The sequence below is a fragment of the Alosa sapidissima genome, chromosome 24 (genome assembly GCF_018492685.1).
Source record: "Alosa sapidissima isolate fAloSap1 chromosome 24, fAloSap1.pri, whole genome shotgun sequence".
Lineage (NCBI taxonomy): Eukaryota > Metazoa > Chordata > Actinopteri > Clupeiformes > Clupeidae > Alosa > Alosa sapidissima.
Window position 1 is genome coordinate 4929845 of NC_055980.1, and position 25000 is coordinate 4954844.

At 43.4% G+C, this 25000-nt stretch overlaps 1 protein-coding gene across 5 annotated transcripts in view; it reads right to left on the reverse strand.

Moving 5' to 3' along the window:
* Positions 1 to 25000, reverse strand: part of LOC121699722 (ankyrin repeat and fibronectin type-III domain-containing protein 1) — a 107293-nt gene that overhangs the window by 44283 nt on the left and 38010 nt on the right. For 4 of the 5 annotated variants that reach the window (XM_042082069.1, XM_042082066.1, XM_042082067.1 and 1 more), the window contains one exon: positions 1150 to 1190. In XM_042082069.1, the coding sequence (XP_041938003.1) occupies positions 1150 to 1190 (41 nt within the window). Of the gene's footprint in view, positions 1 to 1149; positions 1191 to 2020; positions 2037 to 25000 lie in introns of those variants that run through there. The other variant, XM_042082070.1, reaches the window with a different exon arrangement.

Here is a 25000-nt window from a genome sequence, read left to right on the forward strand (position 1 = left end):
CACACACACACACACACACACACACACACACACACACACTCGCTAATGAATACCATTACCTATTCTCCACCTCTGGTAATTATACAGGGTGTGATTACATGGATTAGGTGGATTACAGGGCGTCTAAAACAAGATTAGCTTCAATTCGCAGGTTAGTCTCCTGAGAGGACCACTAAAACGGGACAGATTGAATAACAGAAACTCTTACTTACTGACCCACTGACCCATAAAGACACACACACACACACACGCACACACACACACACACACCAAAAAACACACAGACAAATATACATGGAAACACAAGCAAAGACCCATGGGAATAGCCCAACACACAGCTCAATACTTTCCAATATGCGCACATCGATACATCCCACTGAAACGTCCTCACTGACAGACAAATCGCCTCGCAGTCACACACATGTTCGCTCACTCCAGGAGGAGAAAATAGCATCAATTGCGTCCTTGCCTGCCAGTGTGTGTGGGAAATCAATCGAGTCCTCTGTCTGCAGGAACGACAAGCGCACAGGAGAGAGAGAGAGAGAGAGAGAGAGAGAGAGAGAGAGAGAGAGAGAGAGAGCTGAGTGTAGTGGGATCCCTGATTACTTCATTAAGGCTTGTCCGGCTGACCAAAATGGACGTAAGCTCTGCGCGTCAAGGGCCGTCTGATTGGGGTCAAACAAGATTTCGATTCCTATTTCTGAGAGGTACGGTTTTGGTGAGGCGCTGGCAGAACATCAGGGCTGTGACACAGCAGCTGAGTTCATGAGTGCCATCACTAAGACATCTCCTGCAGTGGCATTTGCTAAATGACCAGATGAATGGCTGGAATAGAGTGGAAGGCTTTTATATGGAGGGAGGGAGGCTCAGGTCAGGGCTATAGCCAAACTCCTACGGCCATTTCCCCCATAACTGATCTGAGAACAGTCTGTCACTTCCATGCTATCCTCCACAGCTGTGCTGCACTCTGCATCCATCCCTCACCCCACAGCTACGCCACAGACCCATCTGCTCACAATCACTAAGTGGCACAGAGCATCCAACATCCAACACACACACACAGTTTTAGTTTGAATAGGGCAGACAGAGAGAGAGAGAGAGAGAGAGAGAAAGTGACAGATACACAAACAGAGGGCAGAGCAATCTTACCTTCTCTGATTGGGCTCTTTCCTGTCTGCAGAACCCAGACTCTAGAAAACAAACAAACAAACAAACAAAGATCAGGTAAACTAAACAACCAAAGGTGACCAAAGAGGGCCAAAGGTGACCAAAGCGGGCAAACGGAGGAGGACAGGGGGACCAGGGTCCAGCCACCACATCTCCACTGGCTTAGATAAAGACTCTTCAAAATGCTACAGATATTACAGATGACCTTTATATACATGAAACAACTGAGGAGTGAGAAATGTGTGTTGTCCTGAAAATCAGTTTGGGTGTGTGTGTGTGTGTGTGTGTTTAAAGGGCAAATACACTGCAGGCTCTTCCTCTCCTGCTGCTGAGCCAACAGGATGAAAAGCTCCTTGTCGTCATACCGATTAAAATGTCATATCTGTGTGTGTGTGTGTGTGTGTGTGTATGTGTGTGTGTGTGTGTGTGTGTGTGTGTGTGTGTGTGTGTGTGTGTGTGTGTGTGTGTGTGCGCGCGCGTGCACCTGTACCATCTATCATTAGTTTCTCAAAATTGCACATTTGATATCTAAAAGCACTTAACACTAAGAAAGCAAACACATTTGAGCAGAGAGTCAAAGTAGAGGGCTCTTCATCAGATTAATAGCCACTACCAACAAAACAAACCCCTCCATCCCTCCTATCAGGTGACTCAGGTGAGCCAGTGTGTAGAAATACCCAGCACAGTCCTTACACCCTGAAATACACACACACACACACACACACACACACACACATAAATGAAGTGCATGGCACGTATTCAAATACATGTCATTTTCATCAGTACATCAGGGTCAAAACACACTTTCTCCGTCCATGCACGTAAAAATGACACAAGAAACTGAGACACATACCTGTAGAAAATCTAAAGAATTCCACTCCTTCCACCCTCTCTCAGTCTCTCTCTTTCTCTCTCTTTCTCCCTTTCTTTTCCGTTGCGCTCACTCCATACTCAGCTGAGCACCTGTTCCATTACTGAGACGTTTCACCTGTTCTCAGCTCTCCCTGTCTCCCTCCCTCCCTCTCTCTCTCCCTCCTTTCCAATCACTGCGTTCCTTCTCTGGACCTGGGCTGTTGGCTACAGAGCGCGCTCAAATCCTGCCGCCGAGCTGTTGGACTTTAACTGCGGTTGCCAGGCGATAAGCTTCTCTAACAGAGTGAGAAAGAGAGAGAGAGAGAGAGAGAGAGAGCAAAGGGGGGAGAGAAATGTAGGGAGAGGGAGGGGTGTAGAGGGTACTGAATGCTAATTATTGTGACAATGTAGTGAAAAGAGAATTTTCTATTGTGTGCAATGTGTTATTATCTGTGCATGTGTTGTATGTGTGTGTGTGTGTGTGTGTGTGTATGTGTGTGTGTTTGTTGTATCTGTGTGTCTGTGTGTGTGTGTGTGTGTGTGTGTGTGTGTGTGTGTGTGTGTGTGTGTGTGTTGTATCTGTGTGTGTGTGTGTGTGCGTGTGTGTATGTGTTATTATCTGTGCATGTGTTGTATCTGTATGTGTGTGTGTGTGTGTACAGTATGTGTTGTATCTGTGTGTGTGTGTGTGTGTGTGTGTGTGTGTGTGTGTGTGTGTGTGTGTGTGTGTGTGTGTGTGTGTGTGCGTGGGTATATCACAACATGTGCCTATCTATGCACTTAGCACTCGGACTGCTGTAGATGCACCTGCTCATCATAGTGATCATACAGATCAGTGTTTGACAAACACACTACTACACAAGACAAGACCCCAGCTGTGATAGAGTGATGCACCATGAAAAATAGAAACAGTGGGAGAGCGTCTGACTGATGGACTGACGCACTGACCGCCTGACTGACAGAGTGGGGGCAGGTAGCGCTCCTCCGGCGTTAGGTAAGCCAGGTCATCCACACACTGTGAGTAAGCCCGCTACTTTTCTGGGCATTACGCTGACAATGGACGCGTGTATGAGTCAGCCTTGTCCAAATAGTGCCTTGTCAATGGTGTCGAGGCGCGGACAGCATGACTGTGTTAGTGGCGTAGTCATCCTGTCATGTGGCTGAGTGGGTAATGATGTGGTTGGCTGCAGGTCGGAGGGACGCTGGCCTGGCCTGGGCTGGCCTGGCCTGGGCTTTTATAGCCCAGAGGAAGTGGAAGTGGCCTGCCCTGATTAGGGAATGGGGAGGAAAAGGCTTAGTTTGTCCAGAGCAGGAACCCCTTACCTAGAATGTGCAACATGGAATCCCTACCTGCCAATGCGCGCATGTGTGCACACACACACACACACACACACACACACATACACACACACACACACACAGACACACACACACACACACACATACACACACACACACACACACACACACACACACACAGACACACACACACAGACACACACACACATACACACACACACACACACATACACAAGGCCAAAGTCTGCGTTATCAGAGCGTGAGAAGAATGAATAAATGTGAAATAACACACAGTTACACACACACAAGCATACATGTATATATAGGGCACAAAACCATTACAAAAATCTATAATAAATAAATATCTATAAAGAGACACACACGGTTTTGATCCCTTTATCTCCAGCCTCCAGCCAAGATCAAATGGATTCAGTGAAGGAGAGGAACAAATGCGCCTGTAAAATAGAACACACATCTCATTCCTGAGGCATGGACACACACACACACACACACACACACACACACACACACACACACACACACACACACACAGCTATGCTTGCGCCCACACACTCTCTGAGGACCATTGGCTTGGCATGACTAAAATATTAATGTTGACTCCTGAGAGAAATGGGCAAACGATCCCCAACAGGTTGGGTGGACCAATCACAAATGATCTGGATGGGCGTTACCATGGCAGGGCCCTAAGTGATGATCCCGTGAGATGACCAGCGGCCCTGCTATAATTTCCCACTGTCCCTTGCAGCACTGCAAAGTGGGGGGCAGACAAAGTGGCTGTCACTCAGCTAGTGTGGGCTAATAATATGTACCTGAGCACACACTCACACACACACACACACACACCCTTTTTCATTCACCCTCCCCCCTTTAATCTGTCTCTCTCTCAGGCATGATGGACGCCAGCTACAGAGACTTGCTACAGTAGCAACTGAAACCCCATAGGGCACTGAGCTGTGTTGTCTAACACAATGTCATTAACAAATCCGTGTAATTATTCCAGAGAAAACATGCCCAGGGACAAAACATAAACAAAACCAAAGAAAACAAACACATAAAGCATGTAGCTTGGCATGTAGCTTAGAGGACACACGAGAAGACGGTGTGCACCTTGCGGCTTGTTCCAAAGCACCAGCAGAGAAAGACAGATCAGTCAATACGCCTTGGAGGGGTCTTTTTTTCAACCTCATGCCACTCAAATGGAGCTCACGTGTGACAACTGCTCCTGAGCTCTCCTGACACACACACAAAAAACATTTCTCCAATGTCCCCACATACAGTGAAAACCTTTACCAATGTTCTAGCAGAGGAGCCTGGCGCAGCGCATATCGGAACATGGCACCTCAGATCAGGACAGATCGGAACACGGAATAATGGTGCGAAGCAGAACAGGACGGAACGCGCCAGCAGCACTCAGAGGGAGAGGAGGACTTGGAAGGGCTGTCCTCTCAGTACTGCTTGTCTAAATGAGATCACAAGTTCGGCCTGTTAAAATGGAGAGGGAGGGAGGGAGGGAGAGAGGGAGAGAGAGAGAGAGAGGGAGACAGATGGAGAGAAAGAGAAAGGAGAACAGAGATGGAGAGAGTGATGAAGAGAGGCGTGTGAGGTGGCATGTGAAGAAGGGCACAGACTGCTGTAATTCTTTTTCCAGCTCACTGAGAGACAGACACAGTTAACAGGGCTTTTAACAGCCTTCTCTCTCACACACACACACAGAGACACCACACACACACACACACACACACACACGTATGCAAAATAAGAAAGACACTCCATAAGGGACACGTATAACGTTATGATTAATCTTTCATTGATGGAATTTAAAATAGATGTTTGTTTAGTAGGCATTATTCTTGGCTACTATTCACCTAGATCTCTGTGTCGGATTGTGTGTCTGTGTGTGTGTGTGTGTGTGTGTGTATGGGGGATGTGTATGTGCGCTTGCGAGTATGCAATTGTGTATGTGTGTGTTTATGTGTGTATGTCTTCAGCCTGTTTAAAGACCCTCCCATAGGCTGCGGTTTCTAGAGTGAGGGACTGAAATATTACCCATAAATCCTAGCGTCGGAGCCACATCCAATCAGGATAATGGGGCAAGAAGACGTGCTGTCATCCAAATGATGATGTCATCGCCACATTACACCCTGCCAGCCACCACTGGTGGGTCTGTGTGTTTGTATGTGTGTGTGTGTGTGTGTGTGTGTGTGTATGTTAGTGTGTGTGCACGCTGTCCTTTTTCTGAAAAAGAGTGGATGGCTATATGCATACTTGACTGTGTTCCTAAAAATGTGCGCGCGCGTCTCAGAAAAAGAGAGGGTTTTATGTGTGCGGTTAGTGCTGGCTTAATATGGGTGTGGGATTCTGTATTGAATTTCTTCACAACTTTTCTTAAAATTGCCACGTTTCCAAATAGTGACAGCCTTTGCAGTCTACAGACATACACACACACTAAAACCAACCCTCTCTCTCTTTTATACACACACACACAAACACACTTTCTCTCTCCCTCTCAAACACACAGAGATAGCGTTAGAGAGGGAGAGAGAGAGAGAGACAGAGAGAGAGGGAGAGAGAGAGAGAGAGAGAGAGAGAGAGAGAGAGAGAGAGAGAGAGAGAGAGAGCTTATAATTGCTGAAGATGAATGCTCATAATGAGTAATGGATCAGCGTAGATGACCTGGTCAGCATTTAATCTCCTCCCGGGTCATTCCTTACAAATACCACAGCCATGGCTCTTCACATTTTATTTTTATGGCCGTGCATTTAATGAATACTACTCTGTCATGAGGCAATTACAGCACATTGAGGAAAATTATCTATCACGGGCCACGGCAAATTCCTTTCATTTCATTGCATGTGGCTGAAATGAGACATGGTGATTGGCTGAAATGAGACATGGTGACTGGGAGATTGATGGCTCTCCTCTGACTGACTCCGCAGCGCGTCGCGTCTCTGGAAAGCAGTGAGGCTGCGGAGAGGAATGCACTGTTTTGGTTTCAAGGGCCGGCCACATGCGCAGCGCTGGTTTGGCTGAAGGGAACGTCCAAAACGCCAATAGATGAGATGCCCGCTGCTGCTGCTGCTGCTGTCGTCGGGCTGAGCGGAGCGGTGAGTAGAGGTGAGGGAGCAGGGAGACGGGCGGGGGGGTTAGCGCTGGAGCTGGGTCAGGTGCGGAGACGGGTCCTCATCAAGGCCGGGGTGGCCGAGCCAAGGCCAGCGGGCTTCCCCAGGTGGCGTCATTAAAAGGTGAGTTGTGAGAGGCACGCCGCAGGCAGGACCCGAGCCCTCAGTCTCCAGCTGGCTCTGCTGACCGTCTTTAGTGAGAGGTCCACAGACACTCTGTGGCTGCTCCCACACAAACACCTTAATGGAGCACTGAGGCCCATTAACACCTCTCACCACTGGGGACGCAGCGGGACAACACACCAACCTATGTGTCCCAGGATTAGGATTTGATTGACAGTTACAAAGATAGACTGTAAAATAGGTATCTGATAAAAATGATTTATTGATCAATAGATCAATCAGCATGTACATACTAGATAGATAAATAGATAAACAGATCAATGAGCAGATAGATATTTTTTGCTCCAGTCTTGGCTTCCACACTGTCTATCTGTCTCGCTTTCTTCATCTTATGAAAACAGGATGTGGTGAAATAGTGGAATATTTCCACTGAGCATGCATGCACAATATATGATCTTGTGACTGTGTGTGTGTGTGTGTGTGTGTAGGCGCTAGTGTGTTTGATTTGGGGTTGGGGGCTGGAAGGGGGCAGGCAGACAGACCAGAGACAGTCTTGTGGGGGTGGGCCGAGTCACCGTGGTAACAGGCCGACGGTGACATCACAGCATCTCGTCTGAAAAGACCAGATCTGTTTTTAATTTCAGCTCCGTCCTGCTAAACTCCTGCAATCATCTCACACACACCTCACGCAGCATATACAGAGTAATTACTCTGCACACACACACGCGCACACACATGCACACACACACACACACACACACACACGCACGCACACACACACACACAGACACGCACATAGCATAGCAAAGTACACATACACTTGGAGCAGACCCTTAAAATGCCTCTGCACATACTGTAGGCACACACATGCAAATATGTGAGAGATCAAACATGAACCTTTAAAGAGTACATTTCCACTCAGTGCTAATGAGCATAGTTGACCTCATATCAGAACATCAGAGTGAATTACACTAATGAGGTTGTGTGTATATATGTGTGTGTGTGTGTGTGTGTGTGTGTGTGTGTAAGGGAGAGAGTGTGTGTATGTCTAAGAGAGAGAGAAAGAGAATGTATATATGTGTGTGTATGTGTGTGTGTGTGTGTGTGTGTGTGTGTGTGTGTGTGTGTTTGTGTGTGTGTGTGGTGTGTGACTGTGGGAGTTTGACAAACAGCAATTTAGATAGGGAGAGACAGTGAAAATACAAAAAGCTACAGTTGCCATGAACACTTTAAAACTAATCATAATTCATCTTAGAAATGAGAACACTATCTCTCCAAACTCAACACATTTTAGTCCCTTTGATTTGGGAACTTTCCATCCAAAATGGTTCTCTGTAGGAGTTAATTTATCTCCAAGTTCACTAAAGGACTCTGCAGAATACTGAAACTGGGTGGTAGCTGAGCACGGAAAGAATGGTTCCATCCCGAGCCTGGACAGGTATGCATTTGACATCTGCACCAGTGGCACAGAGGTACTCCGCCTTGTCTGAACAGGACGAGCTCTGCAGGTAATAAATCATAGTCTCGGGCACCCATTCAAGAGATACTCGCTTCCCCCCACAAATAATGTAATTATAACCAGCTCGATAACGCTACGTGCCACAGTGAACACTTCTCAAAAGCTGCGGCTAATTAGCATTCAGGACAAACTTCTGCAGAGGATTTTAAGGCGGCCTCTTGGATGGTTTCAGCTTCAAAAAGAAACAAAAAAAAAAAACAAGATGACAGCGTGGGCCCGGACCGAAGCCTACATCTTTCTCACTGCGGATCCTTCTGGAACTGCTCACAGGGCTGCCGCAGTTCTCCTCCACTATCAAACAATTCACAAGTGCGAGTGTTTTTTGTGAGCGGAACCGAGCCACGCGTCCTCTCTCTGACTCGGAACCCCATGAGTTACGAGCGGGTGCCATTCATCTAGAGTCACAAACTCATCCATCATCGGGTGTGGAGATTATTAGCTCCGTATTTCATAAGTCGAGGACGGACTCCGCACTTCCTCCAGAGGTCCAAGTTTCTGACAGAGGCTGCGCGCGAAACAAATGTCACGGGTTTGCTGGAGAGCACAGCCAGGGGAACAGCCAATGGCAGGGGCCAAGCTCTGTCTCTCTTCTTGTCTCTTCTTTAGTAATAGCGCTTATCAACTTCAGTTCACCCAGTTCATCATCGCGCTCAAGGGAGAGAGAGGGTGAGAGAGAGGGAGAGAGAGAGGGAGAAGGAGAGAGAGAGGGAAAAGGAGAGAGAGAAAGGGAAAAAGAATGAGCAAGGTCACGGAATGTGGAGTCGGGAGAGAGATTATGCTGTGGATGTGGGGTGTTTTTCCCCTAAATTGATCGTATTTTCTTCGAGGTTAACGGGCAATGTCCATATAAAAACATAAGACCACACACACACACACACACACACACACACACACACACACAAACAAACACAAACACACACATTCGCCCACACTGTAGCTGTGGCCTGTTTTGTGCTGTTGTTTTGTTTGCAATTGCTGTGGTCACTAGATGGGGATCTTCCTGTACCAGTAGACTTCCTCTCTCCCCTCTGCTAGCCCCCTCTCAGGCGCCGGAGTGTGCTGGGGAATTGTGTGTGTCGGTGTGTGTGTGTGCGTGTGTGTGTGTTTGCGTTCTATGATTCACTAATGGGGTTTGGCCTGCTGTCATTGGGAGCAAAAATATGAATGAGATCCCCCTCCAATCTGCATTTCACCACTCCAGCTCTCTCTCTCTCTCTCTCTCTCTCTCTTGTTCTTTCTGTTTCTCTCTCTCTCTTTCACTCTCTCCCCCTTTTGAAATATGTGTGGAACCGTCAGTATACTATAGACCTGGTCTACTGCTGGGTTTGAGGTCATGAATGTTCTAGTGGTGAGTGTATGTGTGTGTGTGTGTGTGTGTGTGTGTGTGTAGGGGTCTGCTGCAGGCGTCTGAGGGTGAAATTTTCCCACAATCCTCATGTCTCCCCGCCACTGTGTCGCTAAAGCTCAGAGACCTATTTATTTACCAAACCACTGAGTGTGTGAGTGTATGTGTGTGTCTCTCTCTGTGTGTGTGTGTCTGTGTGTGTGTGTGTGTGTGTGTGTGTGTGTGTGTGTGTGTGTGTGGGTGTATATGTAAGCATGCGTGCGTATAAGACTGTTTGTGTGTGTGAGAAAGAGAGAGTGTGTGTGTAATAGACGGTGTATGTGTGAGTTATTCAGAGTCATTTTCTGGTATTTATAATAAATTACATGCTTTCGGGGCAGAAAGGGGGATGAGACAGAGGAAAAAAATTCATAGGGTTGAAAAAATGAGTGGGTTTTCAAAAGTGCTAGGACGTGATGAGTGATGCTTTGCCACAGTCTGAGACAGGGGAATAATAGTCCTTTTTCAGTCAAACCACCACTCTGCCATTTGCTACTGAGCTACATCAACCAATCAGCAGCAACTGTTAAGTCATGTGAAGAAAAAAATGTTGATACTAATTTTGGGGGTTAAAGAGGTAGTATTACAGAGTGTTATTGTAAAACTAGAAAGTTACCTAACTAACACCAAAGGCTTGCCTTTTTTGCATAGTTTGCACAAGCTACTTAGCTGGCATATTTCTGTGATAGTTTTGGCAATGTCACGCTGTAGAAAATCTGATTTTGGGGGTTTTATGGGTTTCTGAGTCAGAAGCTTCAGTGAAGAGCCTGGAAGGACACATCATGACACACAATAAAAACATCTTTATTGATGTCCTGTGCCCTCAGGATTGTGTGTGTGTGTGTGTGTGTGTTTTTAAGAATATAACTTCAGGCACACATAACTTGAGGCAAGATTTCAGCACAAACCCCCAAGTCACTGTGAAGTCTGGAGCTATTATAGGAGGATATCTGGAGCATATCTATGACTTAATCAGATATTGAAACTTCCATTAGTCCATGTCATCTGTTACTACAACCAAATTGTCTTCAGGGAAAGAATAGGGACTGACTTAAACTGAGCTGAACTCAAAGCACCCAATTCAATCTTCCTGGAAATACTGCTTTGGTGTTGGGTTTGCCTTCACACTGCAGATGAATATAATGTAACTGTCACATTAGTGAAATAATAATAGCTATGTCAGTAACATGTTAATTGAACCCTATGTCATGAGACCTTTCAACCATTCAATCAAAAATACATTAGATAATCTCTTTTGATCAACATCACATAGATCCCCTACGAGTTAAGAGAAACTGTCAGGCCCAGAAAGGACCAGACTTCTGTGATGTGCCCCAGGGGGTCATTAGCCTGTGGACAGGGGTAAGGTGAAGGCTCTCTAATGGAAAGGTCAATTTTTTGATCAACTAATGTATTCTGTAAAATTAAAATAGGATAAGGCCTGTCAAAACTAGATGTACGGTAGTGGTATAGCGGTACAAAATATGACCGCCGCTCAGTCCTGTACATCCATTCAGCGAAAATAAATCATATTAATGAATTTGTCTCCATCTTCTACTCCATCCCCCACTCTTGAAACTGTATTGAAACTCACTCTTGTGTATGCTTGATTGGAATGTGTGTTTGCGGGCCGCACACAAAGTAGCCTACTGGCGCTGCAAAGGTGAATAGATTTGTATCACTTGCCAAAAAATTTGTAGCATTGTTATAAAACCTTTAAAATATCTAAACAATCACAAGTAGGGCAGTTCATCAAAGTCCATCCATTGCAACTGGACTGATGAAAGGTACACCTGTAGGCTACATTGTATTTGGGAAAAGCAGAAGGTAGCAGCATAATGTATTTATTTATTTATTATTAAACAAAACAATCCCTGTCAGTTCCATGCAGTTTTCAACAGCTATCAAGAAGAGAGGTCATGTCATGGATTTTTGTGAATGTTTCTTCTTCTACATATGCATAAGTTTAGTCATCTAGTTCATATGATATTCAGCTTTATTGTCAATGCACAAATTAAATACCAGTAGTCTAAAACAAAATGCCGTTTTACCCAGTGGTGCAAATAACTGACATGTCCAAAAGGGCCTTCATGAAATGCGTTGCTAGACTGTTCATACACATTTTAACGGGCCAAGTTGAAGAGCTACTGTCCGTTATTGTTTGTGCAAATAATATGCTGATTCATGTTCCCTTGCATTTTGCAATTATGAGGTCCATGGTTAGTCTGGCTTTCGCCAGACCAAGCTCAATCTTTTAAGAAATCGAAAAGGAATCGCCGGCAGATCAGGCTGAGTTCACCCAGCCTAGTCCATGGTAGGCGCCCGATAGAAATATTGTTTAATTTTGCGATTGAGATATCCACGCACTGGCTAGATGTGACGTGTTCGCCCCCGGTTTCAGAGCTATTCTAAATGCAAAAATGCATAGAGGGAGTTATGACAAAACCGTGAATGTTAACAAACTATAAGCTATATAAAGTAGGCCCTATGCTAGGCCTATTACACAACAAAAATTGTCACTAGGCTATGTTGGCGACCCAAATAAAATCTCCTTTGGGAACCAATGGCTTACAGTATCATGCGGACTTAAGCTGCCACCTCTTGGCGAAAAGTTAATAGTTTTGCATATCAGTAGTAATACATTTCACGCAGCTGTGTGAATCAAGGAAAGCGACACTAAATTGAACCCAACCCACTGTACAGTAGCTCAAGGTCTGTGGCTAAAGCAGCCATAATGAAAGCGTTATTATTGTTTGGATACTTCACACACACATGTTTTTTAATCGCATAGACTACTACTACCAAGCTGGAATCAAAGCACATCAACTCCCCTCTCACAACCTAAACACGCACTTCGAACAAACAAAAAACGTCTCAGTCTCACGGTATAGCCATAGGCAAAACTGTATTGGACCGGTGTAACGTTGGTACTAAATCATCCATCACAAATAATGATTTTTGTAGCACGTGCAACAAATATGTGTAGGTACAGCCCTGCCCTGGATACATCTCTCAACGTGCGCTCTAAAACATTTGGTTTAAATGGAGATGTAGATCACTCGTATCACGGGTGCGTTAATAAATCTACATTGCGGTGAGTTGACACAAATTATTCACTTTGACGAATTTATGTAGTTTCAGTCCTAGTTACTTTACTTTGAGCCATGCTCTTCCCTACTTGAATCACCTTTGAAAATAGAGGATTGAAGTAGCCTATATGGGTGTTTGGGAATCAATGTAGACTCAGATGCTTTTTGAGACTTTGAGCTAAATGTCCAAGCCCGGTGTTTAGGATGTATCATAGACAGGTTATCTTTCAGGTAGCCTATATTTTCCATTAGAAAACCGTCACGTAGCGAACGTGTTGTGGCTAACTCACTTAGCTCCTGTTAGTAGCTTAGGTTATGGTCATAACCTAAACCTCAAGCAAATGAGATGACAGTCGAAAGATGCAATTAGTGCTGTTATCAATTTTCTTGGTAGCCTATAACCGCATTTATGGTTTTCAACAAATACATCAATAATCAAATTGGCCTCCATCACTCAACCAATGCTAACAGTAACATTATTTTACCTACTCATATTTTGATATAATTTAAGATTAACGTAGCCTACCTGCAGTAAAAACCAAGCATGTCCGATAAACATTCTCAGATTTATTTCGGCTTCAAAAATAAATGTGAATTACATGTCATGCAGAAATCATCCTACCCTTATTAGACGTTCTCTGCGGTAAACTACAGTCTTGTCCTTGTAGGAAGTGTAGTGTCTTTCCAACCCACTTTAGATTAACTTCCAACAAAATTACGTCTCACTGCAACGATGCGCCATCTGGTGGACAAACGACTATGTGACGCCAATACTGGAAATGCAGCCAAATTATTATGATGAATATTTTTGGTTTTCCTTTAATCCTACTGAATTTGTAATTATGTATCGGCCGTTGTAATTGCCGGTATGTGGCATGGTATGGTATGTGCGTACCTGTGTGTGTGTGTGCGTGTGTATATGTGTGCACCACCATCTACAGGCCAATGAGTGTACAGTCACTAAATGTACACATAACTTAATTTTTTAGACCCCCCCATGGATGAAATTCTACGAAACTTGGCATACCCCCAGAGAATGTCAGGTTAATCATACACTTAAAATTTGGTGCAGTTCTGAACATCTTAACTGAAGAGAGGGGCGATTAAAGCAGAATGATATTGCATTTTCATTTTTTACCGGGGGGTGCAAATCACAAATGAGTGATTATGGGCTAGGTTGATGTGGGCCCTTGAGACCAACATACCATAAAAAATTTCTTCATGCTCTTCATGCAAGTCTAGTGGGGCTACATACCCACCAAATTTCATGTGCCCCGGTGGTTCGGTGTCCCGGGTATCGTTGACCAAAAATTCAGGAAGTAGATGACGGGGGAAAAAAAAAAAAAAAAACTTTGACAATCCCTATATGACCGCTTCGCTAGCTTTGCTAGCGGCGGTCATAATAACATTTTATTGTTGGACGATATATTGTCTCAGAAAGTACTAAAGTACTACGATAAACACTATTATGGTCATAGGCTAATGTAACAACAAGGCCTCTCTCCACCTGCAACTGCATTTTTTGTTCCCAGCTCAAACACTGCGATTGGGTTACACTGCTGAGAGATGCATCTGCAACAGCAGAAGGAATATGCTTTGAAGGCACTATGCACGACTGTATAACTGCAAGGCAAGCCTTTAAGTAAGGCTAGATATTTCAGATATGAATATTTTAGGACATATCTTTAACCACAAACAGGGGCGCTGCTAGAAAATTTGGGCAATTTGACAGACAATAATTCTGGGCCACTTGATAATAGTATTATCGAGGGGGCTCTCTGAGGGGCCCCTGTCAGTGGCTGGGCCTTTAGAATCGTCCAAACCTAACCCCCCCTCCGCCCCGCCACCCCCAGCGGCGCCCCTGACCAAATCTGCAACAAATATAATGAAGACCATGCTAATGTAAGTAAGTTGGGTGAGTTTGAGGTCTGCAAAAGTTATTATACAATATTTTCATAGTGTATATTGTGCAATAAGTCGATAGCCTAATTATTGTGATAGGCCTAAGTAGGATAAGAAGTATTGGGTCATTCAATGAAATGGGTGCCTTTTCCACTATAAAATGTTTTCATCAAAAATTAATAGCTGCCCACCTCAGTCATACATTTTTTTTCCCACAATGAAATATAATGGATTGAAATTGACAGGGAGGTACATTTCAGGATAAAATGTCTCTAGTTATCCAATAGCGGTTAAGTTATTGACTTAACATACATGCCTTTAATTAGAAATGTAATTTGCTTAGAAATGATAGTGTTAAATAATAAAAAAAAAAACTAGACTGCATTTCCGGCGGGAACTGCGAAAGTGTGCTTGCCCTGGTCCGGTCACCAACGTGAGCAGACAGTGGCATACGCTATGCTAAACCTGGCTTGATCCAGGCATTGTAACAGTGCCTTTCAGTGTTGGAGCAGTGGCAATATCTCAAAAGCTCTAGGAGAGGGCTATTCAACTATTGGCTTGCGGGTTGAATGCGGTTCGTTGGATTTTACCTTTGGCCTGCCTTCGAATTTAGCTTCTATGACTGAGATCAAATCAAATCAATAAAATGACAGCAGTGATTGGCTGCAAAAATAAATAATGTCACGCGTCTTGCGCCTCTCAAACTGGGCTATCAGGTAACCTACAGAGGAATTGAAATGATGAAATATTACCAAGGCATTAAAAAGCTGCTTGTTTGTCAGGATACTTTTTCACTGATTTATTTTAAAAAATATGAGCTATGAGTGTGAATGTTATATATTCCATCCCACAAATTATGTTTTACTGGTTTATTTGACAAATAATCTATATGGATTTGCTCTATAAAGACCTTATGTCTGTTTGGGATTGTTTTGTGAGCCTGGGGTTGTTTTGAGAGCCTATTGATATAGCCTATCTCAGATGTATCTCAGAATAAAGGAATACTTCATATTACTCTAAACCCCCGTCTGTAAATCAACTGTATACTACTGTCTACATTGCACTATAATTCTTGACCTGTCTCTGTATATTTCATCACCTTTCTATACTTTGCCTCACATTGCAACACAGCTCAGATCTTTGGTTGCTATGAAGGCCAGTCGTTCTAAATGGATGGTTGCTATGGCCAAAGGCCAGTTCTATCTCTGCCGTTGTCAAGCGGGCATATCGTAGAATTCTGATTAACCTTATCTTATTTAAAACATCTCTATTTTACTTAGCCCACTTCCATACAGTTGGTCCCATTAAGAAGAGGCCACTTCATTTGCGCTTACCGTGATTCACACAGCAGCATTATTAAATTAATCTGTCACCATATGCCTATGCCTACGTTTGCAAAGAAAACATTTTAATTTGATTCACATGAAACGTTACATTTAATGTACATGTTGACAATGAGTAGGCTAGTTTTGGTTGTTGGTGGTGTTATTGCATCCCTTAGTTATGCCTACAAAGCAAGTTCCCTCGCGATTGGAAGCTCCTGTAGACAATAGTAGACGCATTTCAAAACATCGCATTAGGAGTTAGGAGTCCTCGCCACTTATTTTAAGCCGTCACAGACTTAGGTGCTACTTTTAGGGCTAAAGTGTTTCGTGAATTACTGTTAGTAAAAAAAATAGCAGTCCTAAAGTTACAAGTGACGAAGTTACGAGTGCAAGCATCTCATATCAAATGACCATGGCATTACGCTAAACAACATAAATCCCAATTAGCAACATACATCTCCTCCCTATAGCTAGCCTAACAAGAAATTAATGATACTAAATCTCTGCTTAGCATGCTTCTCCGCTTAGCATTCTAATAACAGAAGGGGCACATTGTTGACCACTACAACATGACTCATTATGTCTGTAACGTTAACTGTATAAAACACTTACTTTCATAAAGGACGCACACCATCCAGCACATACACATGGAAACTGATATTTTAGGTTCTTGGCCACAAACTCAAAACGTGTCTCTCTGAAGCCCTGTTCTAGAATCTTTGCTCTGAAGGCTGCGTTGCTAGGCAACATCAAATAAATGAAATGAGAGTCTTTCAGTATTAAATGTGTATGTGTGATTCCGAATGGATGTGTGTGGTTTGCAATTAGAATAAGTAAGGGATAATGGACTCCACGGTGGTCTGTTCACAGAAGTTAATGCACGGTCGAGGTTGTAAAACGGCCCCGACGCGAAGCAGAGTTTAAACCTCGTAGTGCATTAACTTCTGTGAACAGACCACCGTGGAGTCCATTATCCCGCTTATTCCACTGTTGCCACTTGCGTTGTGTTCATTTCCTGTTACAATTTAAACGTTTTAATCGCTAAAACTGTCTTGTTTGTAGAACTAATTTCTTCCGACACATATCAACTAATTTCTCAACTCACAGGACAAACTGCCGTTACTAGTTCTAAATGGATGGTTGCTACGGCCAAAGGCCAGTCGTTAGTTCTATCTCTCCCGTTGTCAAGCGGGCGTATCCCAAGATTCTGATGAACTTTAGCTTTGAAACATCGCTTTTACTTAGCCTGCTGTCATCCATCTAGCTAAAAGCCACCTCCGTCATATGCTACAATGTTGCAATGTTCTGAACGTCTGAATTTTACAGCTCGGATGCAACGTGACAGTTCATTTAAACTTCACAACGAGTTCGGCGAATTAATATACAAGTGTGATACGGCCAAAAAAATGGATCTACTTCATAGGTGTGCAGATAACATACCGTTAATGGTCGTTCTAAATTACGATAAATGCACAATGGGAAATTCAACCAAGCAGTGGAATAAACAAGAAATAACATTTCCAATAATTTCCCATTATAAATTACATAATATTTGCACCTTCCTTACTTGTGAAGCTCACATAATTCTAATGATGTCACCGTATGTATGTGAAATGTAATACAACGTTGCCACCTAGCGTTTAGATGTATTTAACATTAACGTGACATTTCTTGCTTGTGTCGTCAACTCCATGCTTTGAGGAAAACAATCTTTTTATCATAGTTTCCTCTTCAAAACAGAGATGGCTGTTTATTGTCCCTAGGTTTACAGAAACACCTATTCACCTATTGGTGATGTTATTTATTTTTGTATTTATTTGTCAAGTTTAATGTTTTCACCTTTTATTTTTTATGTTATTTTCGATAGTTTTGTGTTATTCTTGGTCCTTTTTTCTGGCTGATAACTAACGGTATCGTTAGTTTCTATTCGACTGGGCTGATGAGCTTGCCTTGACTAGCCATCCCTCTTCCATCTGACGCTGCACATCCTCTGTCTGGACTCGTCTGGACGGAAAGATTGCTCAGGGCAATGGGCCTACTCTGCGAGAGATCTGCAGCTGCCACGACCACCGAGCTGCGGCTGACCTGCGAGCTACCTTAACGTTAACGTAACGGTAGCCTCTGACGCTGGGTGCCTGCAGTCTGGATTGAGTGCTGAGGTGGGGAGCTCTGATGGCGACGTCAGGAGCTATGAAGCAACAAACGGTCCTTGCTAAAGCCACTGAGCTGCTGATCAGCAGGAAGATCGCCCATCATGACTTCAGACTGTTGTTCTTCTGGTACTCTGCTCTCCAGACTGCCAGTAAATTCTCTGAGTTGGTCAGTGGAAGAACTTTGTTGGTCTTGCATTGGTAGTTTCTCGTGGGTCATTATTGCCCTTGGACTTTTTCAGCCGGTTGGAAATTAATGGACGGTTGGACTAATTTTAACATGATTATTATTATTTTATTTATTTATTTTCAATTTGCTGTGTTGTCTGTCTTGTATGTCTTAGTGTCACGGGAACGCTGGCGACTACGCCGCTCCGTCTGGCATCTTTTGTGTTTGTTATTTTTTAAATGTTTTTGTCATGTGGTGTCAACGCTGGCGACTACGCCGCTCCGTCTGGCATTTTTTGTCTTATTGTCTTTTGTTTTTTGTCAATGTCCTGTATGTGGAGCGCTTTGGGTTGCACTTTGTGCATGTTAAATGCGCTATACTAAATAAAACTGACTTGACTTGACTATTCATATTAATACGTATGGAAATCAGGTTAACGCTGCCGACCACTGTTTATTGTCTGCCGACCACTGTTTATCACTGTCTATTACATGGCCCAGAATGCCTTGCATGTTTTTACAACAAAACAACACAGTAAAACCTAAATGCCCGTGAACATATGAATTTGCATACTTGTAACATTTTTAATAATACTCTCCCATCATGATATTTAACAATAATGAAACATTTATTTTGAATACCGTCAATGTCAAAATAACTGTACTACGTCAGCAATAAATAGCTAATGTTCTCCTTACCATTTCAGTTCGTAAGTCCATACTATCCCATGGCTGAGCAAGGATTTCATGATTGGGCAGGGCTGCCCAGAGACATTGTGCATACTTGGAAGGCATTGTGATAGAGGTGCAACTGCAAAGGTGAAAGGTGGCAGTTACCAAATACGGGTGGGTGGTTTGCCAAATGCTGGAAACTTTTGGAATATTTCTTTTTTTTTTGCACCCTCACATTGGAGTCCCGAGTTCATATACAAAATTTGGTATCAATATGTGACAGTGTTCCTGAGATATGGACGACTTCCTGTTTCGGAGCTTCGCCGCCGATTTCGTTTGGCTGTGACGGGCAAACGCTTCTAAAAATCAAAAATCCTTTTTGTAACTTTTGTGAGGCTTGGTCCAAGGATCATGTACGTCAAGTTTCGTGAAGTTCGGACCAAATTTGTGACCTGTGAAACTTTAGTTTCGCCTTCTATTCAATCCAATATGGCGGAAGAATGACAAGGGTGACATCATTTTCAATTTCCACACTACACCGGTTCCGGCCGGACGTTCCAGAGTTGGACCGGTGGCGATATCTCAAAAGATCTTGGAGCAGGAGCTGGCCAAAAATCGGGCTTACAGGAATAAGAAACCTTAAGAAGAACAATAAGTGTGCTGCTTTCAGCAAGCACACTTAATAATATTAGTTAAAATAATAGTCTATAAATAAAGTTGACTTGACTTGACTTAAAACTGTAATTAAAAACAGTTATTCCTGTCTAATTTGCATGACGGGGTGTTTGGATTAGGCTTGATGGAACCATCATAGTAAAGAAAAAACAACAAATAAAAGACAGAATGTCAGAATTGTTGTGCTTAGTTTCTTGGGTGCTCTACAGGCAGACATGATTAAAAATTGTGTGAAAAACTTTGTGATTTCATTTCAAGTAACAGTATGCTATTTACAGACAAAACAAGTTAATGAGACGGGGTAGTAAGTCAAACCGAGAGAGGCAAAAAAAATCATAAAATATTTACCAAAATACATGAATTTTATTGTGAATAAATTCTAATGTCATCAGGGAAATATATTTGATTTGGAAAAATAACAAAAGTTTGCTAAGAATATAACATTTACATGGTGATATTTTAGATGTAAATATCATGTAAGTCAACCCGGACACATGGAAATGGCCATTAACTATGTTTTTAAAAATAAAATAGTATTTGCTTTTGCATCATGTTAACAAGAACCCTTGAATAATTAGCTTTAGGCTTTAGAAACCCACTTTGCCTTATGCATCTCATCAAATGTTGTGGACACAAATGGCACATAGATTCATAGATTCAGGGTTAAATTTGTAGATTGGTTCATTTGTTTATTGTTTACAGTAGAATGTTTACTAAGAGTTACTAAGAGTTTACTGTTTAGGGTTTTGTTTTTGTGTTAAGGGTTGTGTTAGGGGTGTAAAAACATTGTAGTTTAGTGCATAGGGTGATGGCGTATTGTTTAAGAGTAGCTTCAGTTCAATATTAATTATATAATACACCTAAAAACGACTCTGAAATATTAGTTATTGGGCAACACTTATTCTGCAAGTCTTTTTACTTACAATGCTGGTGCATATTCACGTTGCCTCAGGAGGTAAGAAAAGAATCAGACTTGTGAACTACAAAGTTCAAATTGCAATTTCTATTCAAAATCATTTAATCTCTCAGCTCTACAATAGGATTTAATAACCCACTCATTTCTATGTAAATTTTTTGTGGCACACCTGTTGTGTATTGTGCACTATCGTCACAGTTCATATACCAGAGCAAAAAAGCAATCTACAAGCTTTATTACTGCCATTTGTCATTTAGATCTCTTAATACTCCCCTCTTCCTTAATAGCTCTCTTTTTGTTTGTTGCAGTGGATGGTGTGTTGTCTCATATGTGGACACCACCAACACATCTCCATTATATGTGAATTTATTGAGTAATAAAGAATTGTTATTAGTACGGTTAGGCTTAAAGTTTGTGAGTAGTGTAGGACTGCATGCAAAACTTAAATCAGGTTAGGTGTTAGGTTGTTGGGTTTAGATTTGATTGAGAATTATGGTGATGGTGCAGTTTTATCCCATAATAACAGTGTACAAAAAGTTCAGAGGAGGCCGTGGAGATAGTACGGACATAGATGGTAGCAGGCCCTGACAGATTCTTAGCAAATGTGTTTGGTAATGTTATGAAATAGTTCAGAGAGTGGTGGGAAGAGCTTGTGTGTATGAGCGAACCATCAGTCTCTGTGTGTGTGTGTTGTGTGTGTGTGTGTGTGTGTGTGTGTGTGTGTGTGTGTGTTGGGGTAAGGAGGTTTCTCTGTCTCTCTGAGTATGTTTGTGTGTTGGGGTGGGGGGTGGTTGGGGGGGGCGTGTTTGATTTCTTGCTGACTCTAGAGGAAAACCTTGGTTCCTTTTGGTCTAGACCTGGGGCCAAGTGTAGAGACAGAGACAGACAGACGCAGGGAGAGAGAGAGAGAGAGAGAGAGAGAGAGAGAGAGAGAGAGAGAGAGAGAGAGAGGCTGAGAGGGGGAGAGAGAGAGCCTAAGTGAGAGAGACAGGAGACACTCAACCTCACACCTTTCCTTTCCCACGGTATTTGGTTTGTTTACTCACAGGAGTCAGTAACACACACACATACACACACACACACACACACACACACACACACACACACACACACAGACACACACACGCACACACACACACACACACACACACCTTGCAGAGGCGATAACTTCTCTTGAACTGTTGCCTGTCATTGCAAAGGCCTTGCAGCATTCATTCATTTTTGATCAGTTTATTGATTGTCCCCTGCTTCCTGCATGGCTCCTGACCCCCGTCCCTAGGTCCCGTGTGATTTCTTCGCTTGACTGAGGTCCAGTGTCATGCCTGGAGGTAAACCTGACTCTGATGACCCTCTGGTTGGACACACTGTAAACCCATCTCCCCGTGTGTGTGTTAGGTGACAGACGCCGGCTATTCTGGGCACGCAGGGCTTCACATTCATGCTGCATCATTCTACTACTGGCACCCCACCACCACCACCACCCACCCACCCAAAACACACACACATACAGACACACACACACACACACACACACACACACACACAAAACACATACACAGTCTGTCTGATGCAGACATACACATATCACACACACACATGCACATGCATTGCACACACACACACACACACACACACACACACACACACAAACACACACATATAAACATGCACACATAAGAAAACACATATTCAGACACATTCACCCCCTCCTCTTCCCCATAAACGAATAATGCCAGCTGACAAGCTGAAGAAGTGAAGCTACTGTAAATATGACACCATTTCCTTTCAGATACCATTCCAGAACTAACTCACTTGCATACCAACAGTGGTTCCTGCTGTGGGAGATGGCTTCCACATATGTTTGTGGATTTTTCAGTTCCCGACAACAGCAACATGGACAAACAAGACAGCACTTTGATTCAGGATGGTCATTTAGCTACAGTATGTGATCCAGGATGGTCATTTAGCTATGTGATCCAGGGTGGTCATTTAGCTATGTGTCAGCACTCTGCTTGGAAAACTTTGGTGCAACATTCAGTTATTTTATTTCACTCATTAAAAGTCCCAAAGAGCTGTACAAAATGATAAGTAAGTACAAATATATAATGCTTACTCACTCTACTTCTGCACATGCTGTAGTTGAATTAATGGCTCGTTTTAACAGTAATATGACACATCGACTCTGCTGTGCTATACTTAGGTCTGTACCTTGAACCTGTAGTCTTCAGGTCATACCTCAACTTCCTTACTTGGGCCTTGTCCTTCATTGAAGGAAGGCTGCCAAGCCAGTAGGTTAGTATGTCCACCAGTCAAATGACACAGCCAGGAAATCTATACTTAATGCTGCCTGAACTTAAACTGTATAAGCTCAATTACCTCATGTACATTGGATCCAGAGCAACACATATTTAACATGTAACAGATGGATGTTTTTCTTCCTTTGAGTATGTATTTATCTAGCAGTAATTTGCTAGCATTAGTTGACACTAGCTGGCTTACCTTTTCACAACATCAGCAACACACTGCTTGACATTTCAGCATCATTTTGGGAAGTAGTCGTGCTAGCAGTGCTAGGCTGGCAATGCTGCCTGTATTTACTCCTAAGACAGGGCTCGGAATGCCGCTGTCGCTTTGGATTTGTCCTCCATAGTGTTTTCCATTTCCCCACCTTTCATAAAGGTTAATTACAGAGCACGGGCATCCTGCGTGGAGTGTGTGTGTGTGTGTGTGTGTGTGTGTGTGTGTGTGCGTGTGTGTGTGTGTGTGTGTGTGTGTGTGTGTGTGTGGACCAGACAGCATCACTAAGGATTACAGCACCAACTAAGCCACATTAATAGTAGAGTGTAAGAGGCTATTGTAACTTGACCAGAAAGCATTTTAGCCTCATCCCTCACATCCCCTTCACAAGCGCTACAAGCAGCAGTGCCACAGGGCCATAACCATGGAAGGGATGTGCACGGAAACTCAACTTTAGTACATGGCCACTAGAATAGTAGGGGAATCCTTTAATCTTGCTTTCAAATGTTTAAACATGACTTGCCTAAACTTGCCTTGTTTAAACATGACTTGCCCTTTAAACATGCCTAGAAATCTAGACGCATCCTAGTGGCAACAAATGTAATTTGCAGCCAGGGTAGTCTAGCAACTCTCCGTTGGCTTGCGAGCTGGAAAAATTAAACTTCTATCGGGCCAATCACATCGTGTATAGAGTGAAGTCGTGAATTTCTTGGTACTTGAAAACAAAGAAGATGGATGCTGCTGCTGACAAACAGCGGTCTTTAAATCGCGACTCGAGTTAAGCTTTTTTTAAATTGGCAAAAGTTTGATCAACTAGCCAACTAGCTCCGCTGGTGGGAAAATGCATGGGACTCATGAGTTGTAGCACTATCCTATTGCGTGCAGAGGAAATTTGAAAGACAACCGTATATCCCGCCCCTCGGATTGAGCAGTGCCTCTGGTAAGTTCCCAGACCCTACATCTTGATGTGGATCTGGCTCGTCAGGCTAATGACTTGTGCTTCTATTGGGCACTTTCACACAGTAAGGTTCATGTGTGCTTGATACAATTTTGCGAGAGCTATCCCAGTGGTATACATGTGTCCTAACCAACAGTCAGTCCCTGGATGGTGCTGGAACTCAGTGTAGTTTTCCAAGATGTTGGCATCTATTTACAAGGTGTCCTGAACCCATTAGGGATTCAGTTTGAGAGAAATGAAATGACTCTGTTGACAACACACACAAATACGCACACACCCAAACAAACACACACAGACAAAGATGCTCTTACATATTCTCTAAGGCCCTAATATGGCACACACACATACACACACACACACACACACACACACACACACACACACACACACAGAGTGCCACCACAGAGGCTTTCATTCAGTCAGACTGTTGGCCTGGCTTTACAAGGACAACTGTGCATTTCTGCTCCACATTCCACAAACTTCACGCACACACACACACACACGCACACACACACCACACACACACACACACACACACATGCGCAAACAAGACTCTAATAGACACACACACACACACATAAATATTTATCGCAACGCACCAGGGGGGAAACACAACCTGCGATGAGCGAACCCTCCCGGCATCTCTACCATCCACGGACCTCTGGCACGAGACACCACACAGGAAACACACACATCATCCAAAACCACACACACACACACACACACACACACACACACACACACACACACACACACACACACATACACACACTCATTCATACTCGTACACACTAGCACGCATGCACTGGCAGACACACCAATATACATACTTCCAAATATTAAGCACCCCCACTCTACACACACAAACAAGCATGAGCAGACATGCACACCAAAACACACACAGACCACACAGACATATACTTACATGTATGCACACACTTTCACACATAAATATATGTAGAAAAATATCTTCACAATCCACAAACCACTATACGTCACTATACAACCATCAGTCTTGCAAGTACACAAAAATAGTGACACACTGAATGTTTGAGTGTGTGTATGTGTGGCGAATGTTTGAGTGTGTGTATGTGTGGCTATGGGTGGCTGTGTGTGTGTGTGTGTTTGTGTGTGTGTGTGTGTG